The 14,694-nt window shown below is 38.4% G+C and overlaps 2 protein-coding genes across 8 annotated transcripts in view; both read left to right on the forward strand.

Annotated features, from left to right (window-relative positions):
• INTU (inturned planar cell polarity protein) overlaps positions 1–9,013 on the forward strand; it is a 94,266-nt gene extending 85,253 nt beyond the window's left edge. For 5 of the 6 annotated variants that reach the window (XM_073892239.1, XM_025874277.2, XM_073892238.1 and 2 more), the window contains 2 exons: positions 2,469–2,626; positions 5,955–9,013. In XM_073892239.1, coding sequence (XP_073748340.1) covers positions 2,469–2,626; positions 5,955–6,066 — 270 coding nt within the window. In that variant the 3' untranslated portion in view covers positions 6,067–9,013. The remainder of the gene's footprint in view (positions 1–2,468; positions 2,627–5,954) is intronic. The other variant, XM_073892242.1, reaches the window with a different exon arrangement.
• A 2,539-nt stretch (positions 9,014–11,552) lies between these two features.
• SLC25A31 (solute carrier family 25 member 31) overlaps positions 11,553–14,694 on the forward strand; it is a 28,300-nt gene continuing 25,158 nt past the window's right edge. Inside the window, exon 1 of one of the 2 annotated variants that reach the window (XM_073892243.1) lies at positions 11,553–11,957. In XM_073892243.1, coding sequence (XP_073748344.1) covers positions 11,717–11,957 — 241 coding nt within the window. In that variant the 5' untranslated portion in view covers positions 11,553–11,716. The remainder of the gene's footprint in view (positions 11,958–14,694) is intronic. The other variant, XM_025873979.2, reaches the window with a different exon arrangement.

Below are 14,694 nucleotides of genomic sequence, written 5' to 3' on the forward strand. Positions count from 1 at the left end.
TCTGAAGATGATTGTAATGTATATAGCAATATGTGTGTTAAGAATGCTAAAATTGTGAAGAACTTGGGTTTAAAGGTAGGAGAAATTTGGGCTGGGAATAAGGAATCCTGGACTGAGCCTCAACTCTTCCTATTTCCTCAGCTATAAAGTAAATGGGCTGAATTATGCTGTAGAACTCATTCAGCAATAAAATTCTGTGTCTTGTAGGATTTTTTTTTTAATTTTCTCTTTTGAGAGAGCGTGCAAGCAGGGGGAGGGGCACAGGGAGAGGGAGAGAGAATCCTAGTAGGCTCCGTGCTCAGGGCAGAGCCCGAAATGGGGCTTGATCTCACTACCCTGAGATCATGACCTGAACCGAAATCAAGAGTCAGACACTTAACCGACTGAGCCACCCAGGTGCCCCTTATAGGATTTCTTCTTTGAGCTCTCAGAAATTGGTATGCAGCAAAATGTTATGTCCAACCATATATCCCTATGTGCTTTGTGGTCTTATGCTCCTCCTTTGCTTTTAATATAACTGATAGATTCTATAAGGAAATCTTTCATTAATAGTTCAGTAATAGTAATGCAATTATTCAGTAATAGTAATGTAAGTTAGCCTTTCCCATATTATTGAACTATTGAGGTATCCACTATGCACCAGACACTACTCTGGTGCTGGGGATATAGCAGTGAACAAAGTCCCTTTCTTCATGAAGCTGTTACCAGTGGGAGAGTCCACACTGTGTGAGTAGAGGTCTGGGTTCTTGGATTCCCCCATGAAAGACTTAACGTGAGAATCTGTGCTTGAATAAAAACAGCTAGAAGGAAGGTAGCAAGCATAAAGCAGTTTATTAAGGATAGTACACTCTCAAGGTGAGAGAGTGGGCAGGCCCAGAGATGGCAACTGCATCAGGGTTAGGGGTATCTTTTCTTTTTATGTTTGCATAGGTTATGGGTCCCAGCCAGGACAGTCTCACACTGTGGTGGTTACCAGTCACCTAAGGGACTCCTCTGGTTAGGCGTAGGTCCTATTCCCAGTTACTGGTCCTACAGGGTTCCTGCCAGAACTGTCATGGTCATCATGGAGGGGGTTGAAACCACAATGTAAATATATTATAATGAAGCTCTCCATTACCCTGGGGCAGTTGAAGAGGACAGCACACTTCTCCACCCATGGCTCTTGGTCTGTCAGCCCAGGGCTGCTGGGGAAGCCTTAATTTAGGCCAAGATGTTAAAAGCCGCTAAGTCAGGATGTTGTGCCCTCAGGCTTCTAATGTGTCACGTATTTATCACCACCTTTGCCTCCAGCTCACGTCTAACTAACCGCCTGCTCTATCAAAGCCTCTAATGGGAAAGACTAATGAACTGGCAAGTAGTATAGTATGTCAGGTAGGATAAGTTTCAAGAGGAATAGTAAGATAGGATCATATTTGAACAAAGACCTGAATGAAGTGAGGAAGCAGTCTGGAGGCAGGGCTTCCAGACAGAGGAAAACAAATGCAAGTGTGCAAAGCCACAGAAGTAGGAGTGACTGCCAGAGCCAGCGGGGAGGAGAGTGCTAGGAGTCCAGATGGCAGAGGTTAGCCCGGCCAGATTGCACATGGCCTGGTAGATTTATGGACTTCGGGGTTTGTCCCGAAGGAGATGAGAAGCTCTTGGGACAGTTCTGAGCAGAGGAAGGACAGGATCCTATACTTTTGAAAGGGTCACTCAGGCTACTACTGTATGAAGAACAAGCTCTGTAAGGTAGTGAGGCTGGAGGCAGGGACCAGTCAGGAGGCTATGGAAATTCTCAAAGCAAAAAATGATAGTGGCTTCTGGATTCTGGATATATTTTGGAGGGTGAGCAAAAAGGATTTGTTGACCGATTAGAGAAGGATTTTGAGAGAAACAAAAGAAACAAGGATCACTCCGCCAAGTTTTAGCCTGAGCCTTACAAAAAGTCTTTTTATTCCAAATGAGTCCTTGTTTTGCTAATAATTTTAATCAATGGGAAATTTAGAGTATATTCATGAAAGGAAGAACAATACTGTTTTAAGTATGTGTTTTAATTTTATTATAAAATTATCTATTTATTAACCTAGTCATTAGTAATCTATTTATTAAGCACCTCCTATGTACCAGGCCTTCCTGCTTCAAAACACACAAAGATGAATATCACATTGTCTCTGTCCTGGAAAAAAGCATATAATCTACTGGGGAAGACAGACCTATAAACTGCTAATATAATTAATGTAAATACTAATAATATAGGGCTATGAACAAAATGCTTTCTGGGAGATTTCAAGGACACTTTATCTATGAAATCTCTTAGGAGATGGTATTTAAACTAAGTGTGATGAAGAATAGATATTTTCCCACAGATAGGAAGAGTGTCATTCCAGGCACTCAAGTATTAGGATCAGCCAATTCAAATCTGTATGTGAAAACATTTTAAAGTAACATTATTAATACCAATTAATACTAATAATACATTTAATTTACAGAAAAAGAAAGCACTAAATCGTGGAGATCATTCAGGTTCTACAAATTCCATATCTTCTCTTAACCCTGTGAAAGAATATGGTGTGTTGTTTGAATGCTCGCCTGAAAAGTGGACAGATCAGAGAAAAGCACCACCAGTTATGGCTTACTGGGTAGTAGGGTAAGTGGGGAGAAAAAGTATTTGAAAGTGAAGTAAAAAGTTAGAAAAGTGAAAGAAAAAAAGAGATAACCATTTTAAGAGGTAGGCATGGAATTATTAATCTAACTATAATATATATTTTTCAGGCTTTTATTTCTATATTTAAGTAATCTCTCCACCCAACGTGGAGCATGAACTCATGACCCCGAGATCCAGAGTTGCATGCTCTTCTAACTGAGCCAGCCGGGTGCCCTTCTAACTACTATAATATTTTAATACATTTTAGAATTTTGTTTTATTTACTAAGTATCTCCTCTAAATTCCTCTCAAGTCTTTCTTTCTTTTTTAAAATTTATTTTTAAATTCAAGTATAATTAACATACAGTGTTATATTAGTCTCAGGTATAAAATATGATACCACAATTCTATATATTACCCAGTGCTCATATTAGTCTCAGGTATAAAATATGATACCACAATTCTATATATTACCCAGTGCTCATCATGATAAGTGCACTCCTTATTCCCCATCACGTATTTCGCCCATCCCCCCACCCACCTCTCCTCTGGTAACCACCAGTTTGTTCTCTGTATTTAAGAGTCTGGTTTTTGGTTTGTCTCTTTTTCTTTGTTTTGCTTCTTAATGTCTACATGTGAGTGAAATCATATGGTATTTGTCTTTCTCTGACTGCCAAGGCTTTTTCTATTAAAATAGAAAGCTGATTCAATTACCTTAGAAAATTACTGTAGTAATACGCTAAAAGATAATGATTCCACAATTTTACTGCTATTCCCTTCCTTCCGTCCCTCCTTCCTTCTTTTCTAACCTCTCTCCTTTCTTTTCCTCTTCCTTCTTCTTCCCCTCACTCCCATCCACCGACTACAAGACCCTGCCTGACCTAGCCCTTGCCCACCTCTTTCCACCTTCTATCATTCCTTCTCCGTCCACTCTGCACAGCCACATTGGCATCCACTGACTTGTTCCTGCAATCCATTCTGTGTGAAATGTTCTGCCTCTTAACCTTTGTATGTCTGGTTCCTTGATATTCAGATCAGTGCTAGCCTCAAAAAGAGAATCCGGGATCTCTTTCCTGCATTAAAGTGGCTACTCAGTTATTATTTATTTTCTTTTTATTTTATTTTATCATGTCATGTTAATCACCATACATTACATCATTAGTTTTTGATGCAGTGTTCCATGATTCATTGTTTGCGTATAACACCCAGTGCTCCATGCAGAACGTGCCCTCTTTAATACCCACCACCAGGCTAACCCATCCCCCCACCCCCTCCCCTCTAGAACCCTCAGTTTGTTTCTCAGAGTCCATCGTCTCTCATGGTTTGTCTCCCCCACCGATTCCCTCCCCTTCATTTTTCCCTTCCTACTATCTTCTTTTTTTTTTTTTTTAACATATAATGTATTATTTGTTTCAGAAGTACAGATCTGTGATTCAACAGTCTTACACAATTCACAGCACTCACCATAGCACATAACCTCCCCAATGTCTGTCACCCAGCCACTCCATCCCTCCCACCCCCCACCATTTTCTTGTCTCACCTTCACTAGAAAGTTAGCTTTATGCGGTCAGGAATTGTGTCTCTCTTGTCCACCACTGGCACCTGCAACAGCACCTGGCACATAGTCACTTGATAAATATGTAACAATTTAGTAAATGGAGTTGTGCTTCACAAAATGTGGTGGTGGGAGGGTGGTATGGCAAACACAAATATAAAGTCATAGTCATTGCATGAACGGTCTTATACCCACCAGAAGAAATATGAAATATGCTCAAATATATATGTATTTATGGATAGAGAGATTTTTTTTAGTTAGGTAGAATAAATTAGTTGATTCAGCCAAATGCTATGGGAGTTCTGAGGAAGGGGCAAAAATCTACATTGGGATTATAAGGAAAGGCTAACAGATTCCATTTGATCTAGTTTGAAAATGAATTAGATTTGAATAGAACATTCTAGGAAAAGGATAGTATGAACAAAGACCGAAATAAGGGAAATCATAAGACATAGCAGTTGAGTAGACTGACTTGCTAGGATAAGGGAGTGACAGATGTAAAGATAAAATGAAAGATCAGTTTGGAAAGCTAAGTTAGGACCACTGCAGAGATCCTTCAATTCCTGACTAAGGAATTTAATTTTGAGTGAAATGTTGAGGCACTGAAGGTTCTTTGAATTGGGGTAAAGAATTGGTGGAGGAAGGGACACAGAGTTAGGTGAGACCAATGTTACTAGACACCTACCATGCAGTACTAAACTATATGACAAACCTTATCCACAGCAGTAATCCTGTGTGTTGGTGCATTAGATTTAGAATCACCTGAGTCACTTGTTAAAATCAGAGATGCCTGTGGCCCACCCCAGACCTACTAATGGAATCTAAGGTAGTGGTTCTCTGTAATTTTAGTAAGCTCCTTGTGACTGTGATGTGTAACCAAGCAAGTTTGGGAGGAGCATCAGCATAAGCTCAACTCTGTGTAGTGTGATCAGAGCTGTGCTATTGGAAGATTAAGCTAGGAGCAGCAAAGGGCCCGTGGCATGGACACAGAGAAAATAGAGATAAAAACAGGCATACATGCAGGTATACAGCGGAACCTTCACTACATTCACAGTTGGACTAGAAAGAATCCAGAGGTATTGAATTATGATGATGCAGATCTATACAGAATAGAGAAATTTAAGGAAGTCAGACAAAATATCCCTGATTTAAATTGTCTGATTTACATATACTAGTGTTGACTAAATCTTTAAAAAAATCAAAGTTTCAGTGGTCTTTCCAATTTAATACTGTCTGCAAAAAGAGCAATCATATAATGTTGTTGTTGTTGTTGTTTTTAAGATTCTATTTATTTGTTTGAGAGAGACAGAGATAGTGACAAGAGAGCGGGAGCAGGGAGGAGAGGGAGAGGCAGGCCCCCCGCTGAGCAGGGAGCCCAATTCAGGACTTGATCTCAGGACCCTGGGACCATGACCTGAGCCGAAGACAGACGTTTAATCCACTGAGCCACCCAGGCGCCCTCATATAATGTTTTAATAATAATTAACATTTAGAAAGTAAATGGCAATGTTTAATAGCTATTTGTGCTTAATGATGGTAACACAGTTGGCTTTATTGTAACAATAATGACTAAATTAATATTTTAAAACTGAGGTATATGGTAATATATATTGATAAAATGGGCTTTTTACACCCTGGAAAAATAAAAATAATTTACCTAAGGCATATATTATTTATTTAAAAATAAATCTAGCTGTATTTCCCCCTACTATAGATTTAGATTAGTGGTTTTTGTTTTTTGAATTTCTGAAATGAGTGTGTTCTTTTCCTCTGCAGGAGACTCTTTCTTCATCCCAAACTTCAAGAACTTTATGTCTGTTTTCATGATTCAGTCACAGAAATTGCCATAGAAATGGCTTTTAAATTGTTCTTTGGATTAACCTTGTAGCTATGTTTTCTTGATGCACAGCAACTGTGCGTGGAACATTGAACGGTGTTAGAACTGCTGAAACCCACACACAAGAAGATAAGGGTTAACTTCTCTTAACTGTTCAGTTTTGAACATAATAATGTTAATAGTGAGATGATATGCTCTTGGATTTGATGCACTAAATCTTATGTAGTATTGTGAGACTTTTGAAAAGATACTTGATCAAAATATAAAGAAGGGATTGTTAACTTATTTCTATTTTGGTATATAATGTTAATTTATTGACTAGTTTGAAATAATGTGAAGTGTTTTATATAAGATTAATGGAGGACATTTATCTTGAAAGAATATACGATTCATAAATTGTGTATTGTTCTCAAGACTAATAATAATGTCTGGTAAAAGAATCACAAAATCAGGAGGGTGTGACCAGGTCCTGTCACTAATTAGTGCTGGGACCATGAGCAAGTTTTTGTACCTCTCTGAGTTCAGAATTTTCATTACAAATGAGATGACTGTATTGAGACTTCTAAAGTCCCTCTTAAGTAAAATGTGCAGCTTTTTTTCTTCTTGCCTACTGCTTACTACCTAAATTTGTAATGTCCAAGTACTGATTCCCTATTAGATCAAATTCTTTTCTTTAGTTTAACTGTTTTAATAGATACCTCACCATGGGGTAGAAGAACTGAGGAATGAAAATTAAACTTATTTTTCTATTTATTTGATTTTCTTTACTCTTTTAGGTCAGCTCGGTTTTGACTAGGATGTAGTTTTTAAACTATTTGTACATAAACTTTTATTATTTTTCTTTTTATTGAAATATATTCAGGTATGCACACCATCTTATATCGTTCATGAATTTCAAGACAGCTGTATGTAAATCTTTTTTAAACCTAATCATGTTAAAAACACTGAAAAAGTTGGGTTAAAGAAATCCTGTGGTGACTTCTTCTGTTAAATACTAATTTTTGCCTTATAATTATGGTTTGTTATGTATTGGGTTTTCACAAAGGAAGGTATCTTAATGAACAATAGTTTACTTGATCTTTAGTAGAGAATGAGAACTAATGGGATAATAATTTTCTTTGGCTGTGAGAATTTGGTGGATTGAGAAAAAAGGAAAATATAACAAAATACTGAATTTTTAATTAACATTTACCCACTGGATCCTCCTGAATTCTCACATGCCCCCAAGACTACAATCCTGGGTTTTTTCTTCTTCAGGACCTAAGCTTTGGAAGGGAAATTTTGCCAACACATCTAAAGTCCGTCTCTATTGCCCTCTCCTCAAACACCTGGAACATGAGCCCTCCAGGTTAGACCTAACTGTAAAACACAGTTGGGGTGCACCATTTGAAACATTTGGTCTTAGAAGAAACACTGTTACCTCTTTATAAATCAGCTTAAGAGATTTTCACCCAGGTATTTAAAATGCACACCACTGTATTTGTCCTGTTACTGATTTGTGGGCCTTAAATTTAGCATTTAAATCAGAGCAAGAAACTTCCATTCTTGAAATGTACAAAATGGCTTGACATATCCTCCCCTTAAGATCACAATATTGGTCAGAATGGTAGACTCTTAACCACTGCCTTAGCCCTGCTTGTAGACATATATGAGTAATAAAGCACTTTGTTTAAAAGTATTTATTCAATGTCTTAAATTTCTTACTATGTCCCCCAAAACACCATGAACTATTTTCAATACTGAAATTTATTAAAAATTGTAGCTATTAGTCACCTCAGATTTTCAAACAGACTGAACTAAAACCTGGGGTTTTATTAAGCGACTTTTTTGTTTCATTTAATGAAATTTTGGTCTTTTGAACTACTTTCCTGGTATCAAAGCATCTTCAGACCACCATTCGATAACAAAAATAAAAAGACAAAATAGACTACTTATCTTAATAAGAGGAAAATCATTTGCTGTATTATAGATGTATACTATAATGTCCATGTTGCAGAGACATTGCATTTTTTTGAGACATTGCATTTTTAAGAAATAAAACTAGATATCGTGGTTGTCATCTCTAAATGGATACTGAAGCATTGTAACTAAACCTAGCTGCCCATTTTTCGGAAATATGTTCAGATACACATCTGAAAGATCAAGTTAATTATTGGCCAATGAGTGCCTATCTGCCACTTGATTAAATAAAAGGGGACAAAGTGACAGTGCAGATACCCCAGAGGTATGCTTTGGCTGATACACAAACATTCTTAAGTTGAATTGTATGTTCCCTTTCAGACTATTAATGCAAAAGATTATAGAATATCATTTTTTGAAATATCGAGTACTGTTTTATCACCATCATATATCTTTTAGCCCCCCAAAATTACATTTTAGATTCTACACCTTCCTCCTTTCTCCCTCTCCTTTCTTTACTGTTCTTTTGTTTGTTTCTTTTTGTCAGGTTAGAGAACTGTACTTAGCAAGGGAGTTTCTTATTTGTGCCAAGGAACTGTTGATGATGATACATACTGGCAAGATAGTAAATTTGCAGTGCCTGCTTTTTTATATTTCTGACACAAATGGGGAAAGTCATGAAACCAATTTACTAGGTTTGCTTTAAACATTCTTGAAAATAATATTGTGAATAATTTTTTTTGTCTGTGTAAGTTCCCTCTAAATAGTGCCTGGCACATATCACGTGTGCTATAAAAGTGTCAGCTATTCCTACTACCACCATTTATTGTTATGAAATATCCATTGGTTAAAAAACCAAGGTGTCAGCTAAATCATACCTGCTACTGTACAAAATGTTGGAAAGAAGCTGAGAAAAAATATTCAGCACTAAACACTTCTGAGAACAAGGATGTATACTTTGGATATTTTAAAATATACTATTAGATGTTACTAAAACTTTATACACTAAACTGTGTGAAAATAATTTTGTAGAGTTGTAGTTCTATATTCTTTATAATTGAAGCTATTTTTATATTGATAGTCTTTAATAAAGATGGTTTGGAGGTTTATTTGCAGTTTTGTTGTCTTTTCATGCATTTACCCAGCAAATAATTGACTTTCTGCTCTGTGCCAAGCACTGTTCTGGATGCCAGGGATAAAGCAGTGAACAAAACAGCTAAAAATTCCTGCCTTCATGGACCTGATGTTCCCATGGGGGAGGCAGGCCACAAATAAGACAATAAGTAAAATATATTGATAAAAGCTAAGAGGAAAAAAAAAAACTGAAGGAAGAAAATGAGATATGAAGTGTGAGAAATGGGGTGACCAGGGAAAGGGTTGCTGAGATGATCCTAGACCTGAACTAAGAGAGAAAACTAACCATGCTGATTTCTAAGGAAAGCAGAGTGCACAACTCAAAGGCCCTGAGACACTATACTTTTAATATCAACATATCAATCACCAGAACTTTTTTTGTTCCCTAAATCAGTAAATAAAATGCAATGCAGCTAAACATTTTTAGCTCAGTGTATTGAAAAGAGCTGATTCATAGCTCTTAAGGTAAAAAAAGAAAAAAAGCTACATTTCTAAGTACTTTCACTTTTGCTGTCTTCTATGAATGAGTGTATGTCAGAAATACACTTGAGGATATCATAAAGCAATATGCTATAAACACTGTCAACTATAGAGTTGGAAGGGATTGAGGGGCAGGAGGAGGGGGGCAAGGAAGGAAGAGAAACTCCCTGGAGAGCAACAGAACACTTGATTTTTCCGAGATGTGTATGATCCCTGTGACCAGAGAAGTGCCTTTGACCTCTCTTGTCACCTTAAAAAGAGTCTTGCCAGGAGTGTGACTCAAGTATTCCCCCTGCCCGCTTAAATGTCTCCCTGTATGCTTGTTAATACTCCAAATTCCCTTAAAGGAGACCGAAAACTTTCATTATTCACATTTTTGCAGATGAAACATCAATCACTTCTTGAATTTGCAATGGATCTCACAAAGGATTTTGAAGTTCGTGCAATGAGAAGACTGAATCTTTTAAGTCTAGGAATAATGATTAATGCAATTGTTTCAGAAAGATTAATCTGGCAGCAGCATGTAAAATGGAGAGAGATTTGGCTGAAAAACCAGTTAAGAGTCAAGCTGCTATGGAAATGAAGATAGCACTAAACATGGTACCAGTAGGACTTGCCAACTGGTTTTATACGAGGTAATCAAAATATAAACAAAATTCCTGCTCTGGAATCCTGGCCTAAATGTGTGGTTTTGTACTAGTGACAAGTAGTATTAAAAGTAAAAACACACTTAGATAATAAAAAACTGGAATCTCAAGTTCAAAAAAGTAACTCATTCATGTTTTTGTAGATGTGTTTCAGACTGAGGTCCTACAGAGTAAGAGATGATAAAATAGAATCTCTACTTATTAGAAACCATCAAACAAGCTATAAAAAGAAATCAGGAATGTATTACATGCTATCACAGAAGGCTCTCCAGGATGTATAAAGTGAAAAAAAGCAAGGTGAAAGAAAATAGAGCAAGAGACATTATGTGCAGGATAGATGTACATCTACTGTGTATTCTTGCCCAAAGTCAGACCTGAATCTGACAAGCTTCCAGATGAATTCTCAAAGTGTACTATGAGTATAGATGTCACCAAGCCCTCTTCTGAGACACCATGAGATAAAAACTTTTCTTATTAACACTGAGACGCTATTTGCCTGTTGCACTCTCATTCTCTCAGTGCAGCGGAATTTTCCAGCAACTACAGGATGTGTGGTATTGCAGTAGAGTGGGGACAAAAGTCAAGCATTAAAGAGATTTTCAAAAATATAAAACAAGGCTATTCTCATTTTTTTGTTTCGAAAAATAGTTACTTTTTATTTAAAATGTTTATTTATATCATGGGTTATTTTAAGTTAATATTTTTAAATTTTCCGTTTCAGTTTCTGAAACGGTATCAATATGTGTAACACAAAAACAGAAGCATCCTTGTGGTCCTAATTTTTTAAGTGTAAAGGGGTCGTAAAATAAAAAGGCTGTGAAACACTGTTTTAGAACAGGTCATTGGTTCTGAGCCTTGCACATTAGAATCCCTAAGCCCAAGTATTAGTTAAAACAGCTCAGCCCGCTCTCCTTCGGTCAGTATGGATTGGGACCACAGCTCCAGATAAAATTACCAATTTAAATAAAATACAGAAGAAAGAGGAACATGTTAAATTAAGCCACTGGGGTGCTATCAACAAAGGCAGACTGAAAACGTGACTAGATAAACAATCCCTGCCAAATTAAAGGAGCAGAAATTGAAGCGATTTGTAAGAGAAAATGGAAGGATAACCCTGGTAACTAAAACTAAACTTGGCTAACCCACACGGCTGGTTTACTACTCTGTTCTAGTTCTGGCTCCTAAATATCCTTATACTGGACTAGCTCTCCCGGCTCCCTTCCTGCACCTCTGCGATTCAGTACCCACGGCCTGCTGACCCTGCGGGCAGCAAGGAAAGCCCACAGGGAGGATTATCAGGGCCCCACTCGGCACAAAGGCGCCACGTGTCGGGAGTCACGTGGCCGGTGCCAGAAGGCGGGAGGCGGTTGGAGGCGCCTGCGCAGCTCCGGGGAACCCGGGCCCGGCACACTGATATCCCGACATCCTGAGCGCTGCATTCCCAGCAGGACGACGCCGAAGCGGTTTTCTGCATCGTTCTGTCGTCTTTCTCAGCCTTGTTTCCCACCGCTGCTGCTTGTTTTTACCTCCATTGTCCCACCATGCAGCGTGAACCGCCGAAGAAGAAGCAAGAGAAGTCGGAAAAGCGGCTCTTTGACCCCACATCCTTCGGGAAGGACCTGCTGGCAGGCGGGGTCGCAGCGGCTGTGTCCAAGACCGCGGTGGCCCCCATCGAGCGGGTGAAGCTGCTGCTGCAGGTGCAGGCATCGTCCAAGCAGATCAGTGCCGAGGCGCAGTACAAAGGCATGGTGGACTGCCTGGTGCGGATTCCCCACGAGCAAGGTGCGTACCAGAGGCCACCGTGCCAGCCTTTCCCATTCTAGGTCAGCTTCCCAGAAAAGGGGTGGAGCGAGAGGGGATGGACTGCACCACAGCCGCATCGGTCGGTGATGAGTTTATTTCTTACTGTTGAGAATTCAGTTTCTTAACCACTCTTAAGAGACTAGGCTTCCTGGATCCCAGAAGACCTATAACGTGACCAGTCCTGGGTAGGGGAGGCCACCACATTCTCTTTCTCTTAAGTTTCTCCTCAACATCAGGATTTATGCCTTGGTGCAGTTGTGCCTGACTCAGAAGGAAAGTGGTTCACCTCCCAGGATTGAGGGAGATGCCATTAGGTACTTGGCTGTATGTTAACAGGTGCTTTAAGGTGCTTAAATATTTGTTGAAATAGTACTTTTAAGAGAAGTACTCCAGATACGGAAGTGTCAGAGCCTCCCAGTACTCTGGTTCCTATTCAGTGAAAAGAAGTTCTGTTTATTCTTGAGAACTACTGAAGACCAAGGCGGAAACTGAAGAGGCATTCACCCCTACACAAATTGGTGGAGGGCTCCCAAAACTCAAAAAGACAAATGATATAAATCAAAATGCGAAAAATCCAAGATGAGCAAAATATCAAAATTTTAAATAAAGACAGTAATATTTTGCATCAGCCCTGCCTTAATTAAAATTTTGATCTTTTTTCATTGTGGAGGTTTTTTTCCCAGGATTATTGAAATGATTTCAAGGACTAAATAATGAAAGTGCTTTGTTAACCATTAAATATTCTCCAGTTGCAGAATTGCTTCTAAGTTAGCTAAGTGGATAAGAGGATAAATTTATCAACAATTTTCTATAATTCACCCACATAGTTGATTTCAACTGAAAACTCTATATGAACTTTAAAAAGGAAATGGGCTTATTTATTGTGTATTCTGAACAAGAAGTGAACTGGCTTCAACTCCAGTGCCATCCTTTCTTCCACTCCTAAGTCTATGATTACTCTTCCATGAAAAAAGCCTTCTCTCCCTAGGGATGTAGTTACAACTCCTCTTGAGCTGTTGAGTGTAGTATTTATGGTGGAATGTAACTCATTTTTTTTTTTTAAGATTTTATTTGAGAGAGAGAGAGAGAGCACAAGCAGGGGGAACAGCAGGCAGAGGGAGAAGCAGAATTTCTGCTTAGCAAGGAACCCAGCTCGCCAGGCTCGATGCCAGGACCCTGAGATCATAACCTGAGCCGAAGGCAGATGCTTAACTGACTGAGCCACCCAGCTCAACCTACTGATGCCCCTGAGTGTAACTTTTAAGGCATCATCTAAGTTGTAAATTTAGAATGCCCGTCTAGGGAGCTGAGGTCAGATCTTTCATAGTGCTTCACATTTCTCCACTCCCATTTATCACCGTAAGCTTCCCATTTCCACCAGGGTTTTTAAAGGAAAAGTGGGAACCTACCTCTTCTTGGGTGATATTCTAAGACCTCTTCAGAGAAGTAAGGGACTCTTTAAAGCTAATCTGCTTTAAATATTTAGTCAGGTAAAGTTAAATATCCTGGTCAGATTGTGCTGATCAGTGCTAATTTATTTTATATTTTAAGTGTTTTAAATGATATTTAAACCTAAACATATTCAATATGGCTCTTGTAAATTGAGAGCATTCTGAATAGTATTCCAGTCCCTGTTTTCTTTACCTTCCAATGAGATGATCATAAGCAGAACTTTAAGATGTTTTCTATTCTTGTATACAAGGCTTTGTTATGAATACACACACCATGGTATACTGTGCTAAGAGATTAGAATTCACAACAGAGATAATATTGCCACCTAGGGGCATTTTTTTTTTTTACAAACTTCTAGGGAATTTTTTGTTTAGCACAAAGATAGAAGGGTATAATCCTTAATTGCAATGATGTCAAAGGCAAAAGCCAGGGATGAGAAACATCCTGCTGCTGTACACGGCCAGTCCTACACAACAAACACTTATTCTGCAACCTGAATGACTCAGTTCTCCCACTGGGCATTCTTGTAGCAGTAAAACCTGTTTATGATTTTCTAAGCCTAGAACCTAACTCTGATTTACTTATAAACACAAACTATCTGGGACAGTTTCCATATACACTGATTCCAGAAATGCAACTACCATGTGAGTAGAGGGAATGTTGTACTTTGTTTTGTTAAGAATTGTACTAAGAGGCGCCTGGGTATCTCAGTAGGTTAAGTGTCCGAATCTTGATTTTGACTCAGGTCATGAATTCAGGGTTGTGAGTTGCATCCCCGCCTCAGGCTCTGTGTGGGGCTCTGCACCAGGTGGGCGCGGAGCCTGCTTAAGATTCTCTCTGTCTCTCCCTCTTCCTCTGTCCTTGCCCCGCTAAAAAAATTGTACTGAGAACTGTTCACCATTGGGAAAACTCACCAATTCTTCTTGTGATATTTGGTCACCACTTAACTATTGAATTCATGATGATTGCACATTTATATACACAAATATATTTATTAAGCCCTTTTAAAAGAAATGTTAATGGTATCTTAAGTATAACATTCATTATTAAGTAGAGGCAGGTATCTGACTATTTTGTCTGTGGTGTATTCATGCCTCACCAATTTTCTAATTACAATACCTATTTTATTCAAAATGTCTTTATTTTATCTTCCTGTAGAGAGGGCATTATATGGATTTGTAAAAAATTGTTGAAGAGGTCACAGTCTTTGAATCCTATTTCTAGATAGTAAAGGAAGTATTGTAAAATATTTGTTCTGTATAGA

This window comes from Callorhinus ursinus, unplaced genomic scaffold (genome assembly GCF_003265705.2).
Source record: "Callorhinus ursinus isolate GAN/ISIS: 27379988/994484 unplaced genomic scaffold, GSC_fseal_2.0 scaffold4, whole genome shotgun sequence".
In the NCBI taxonomy this organism is placed as follows: Eukaryota; Metazoa; Chordata; class Mammalia; order Carnivora; family Otariidae; genus Callorhinus; species Callorhinus ursinus.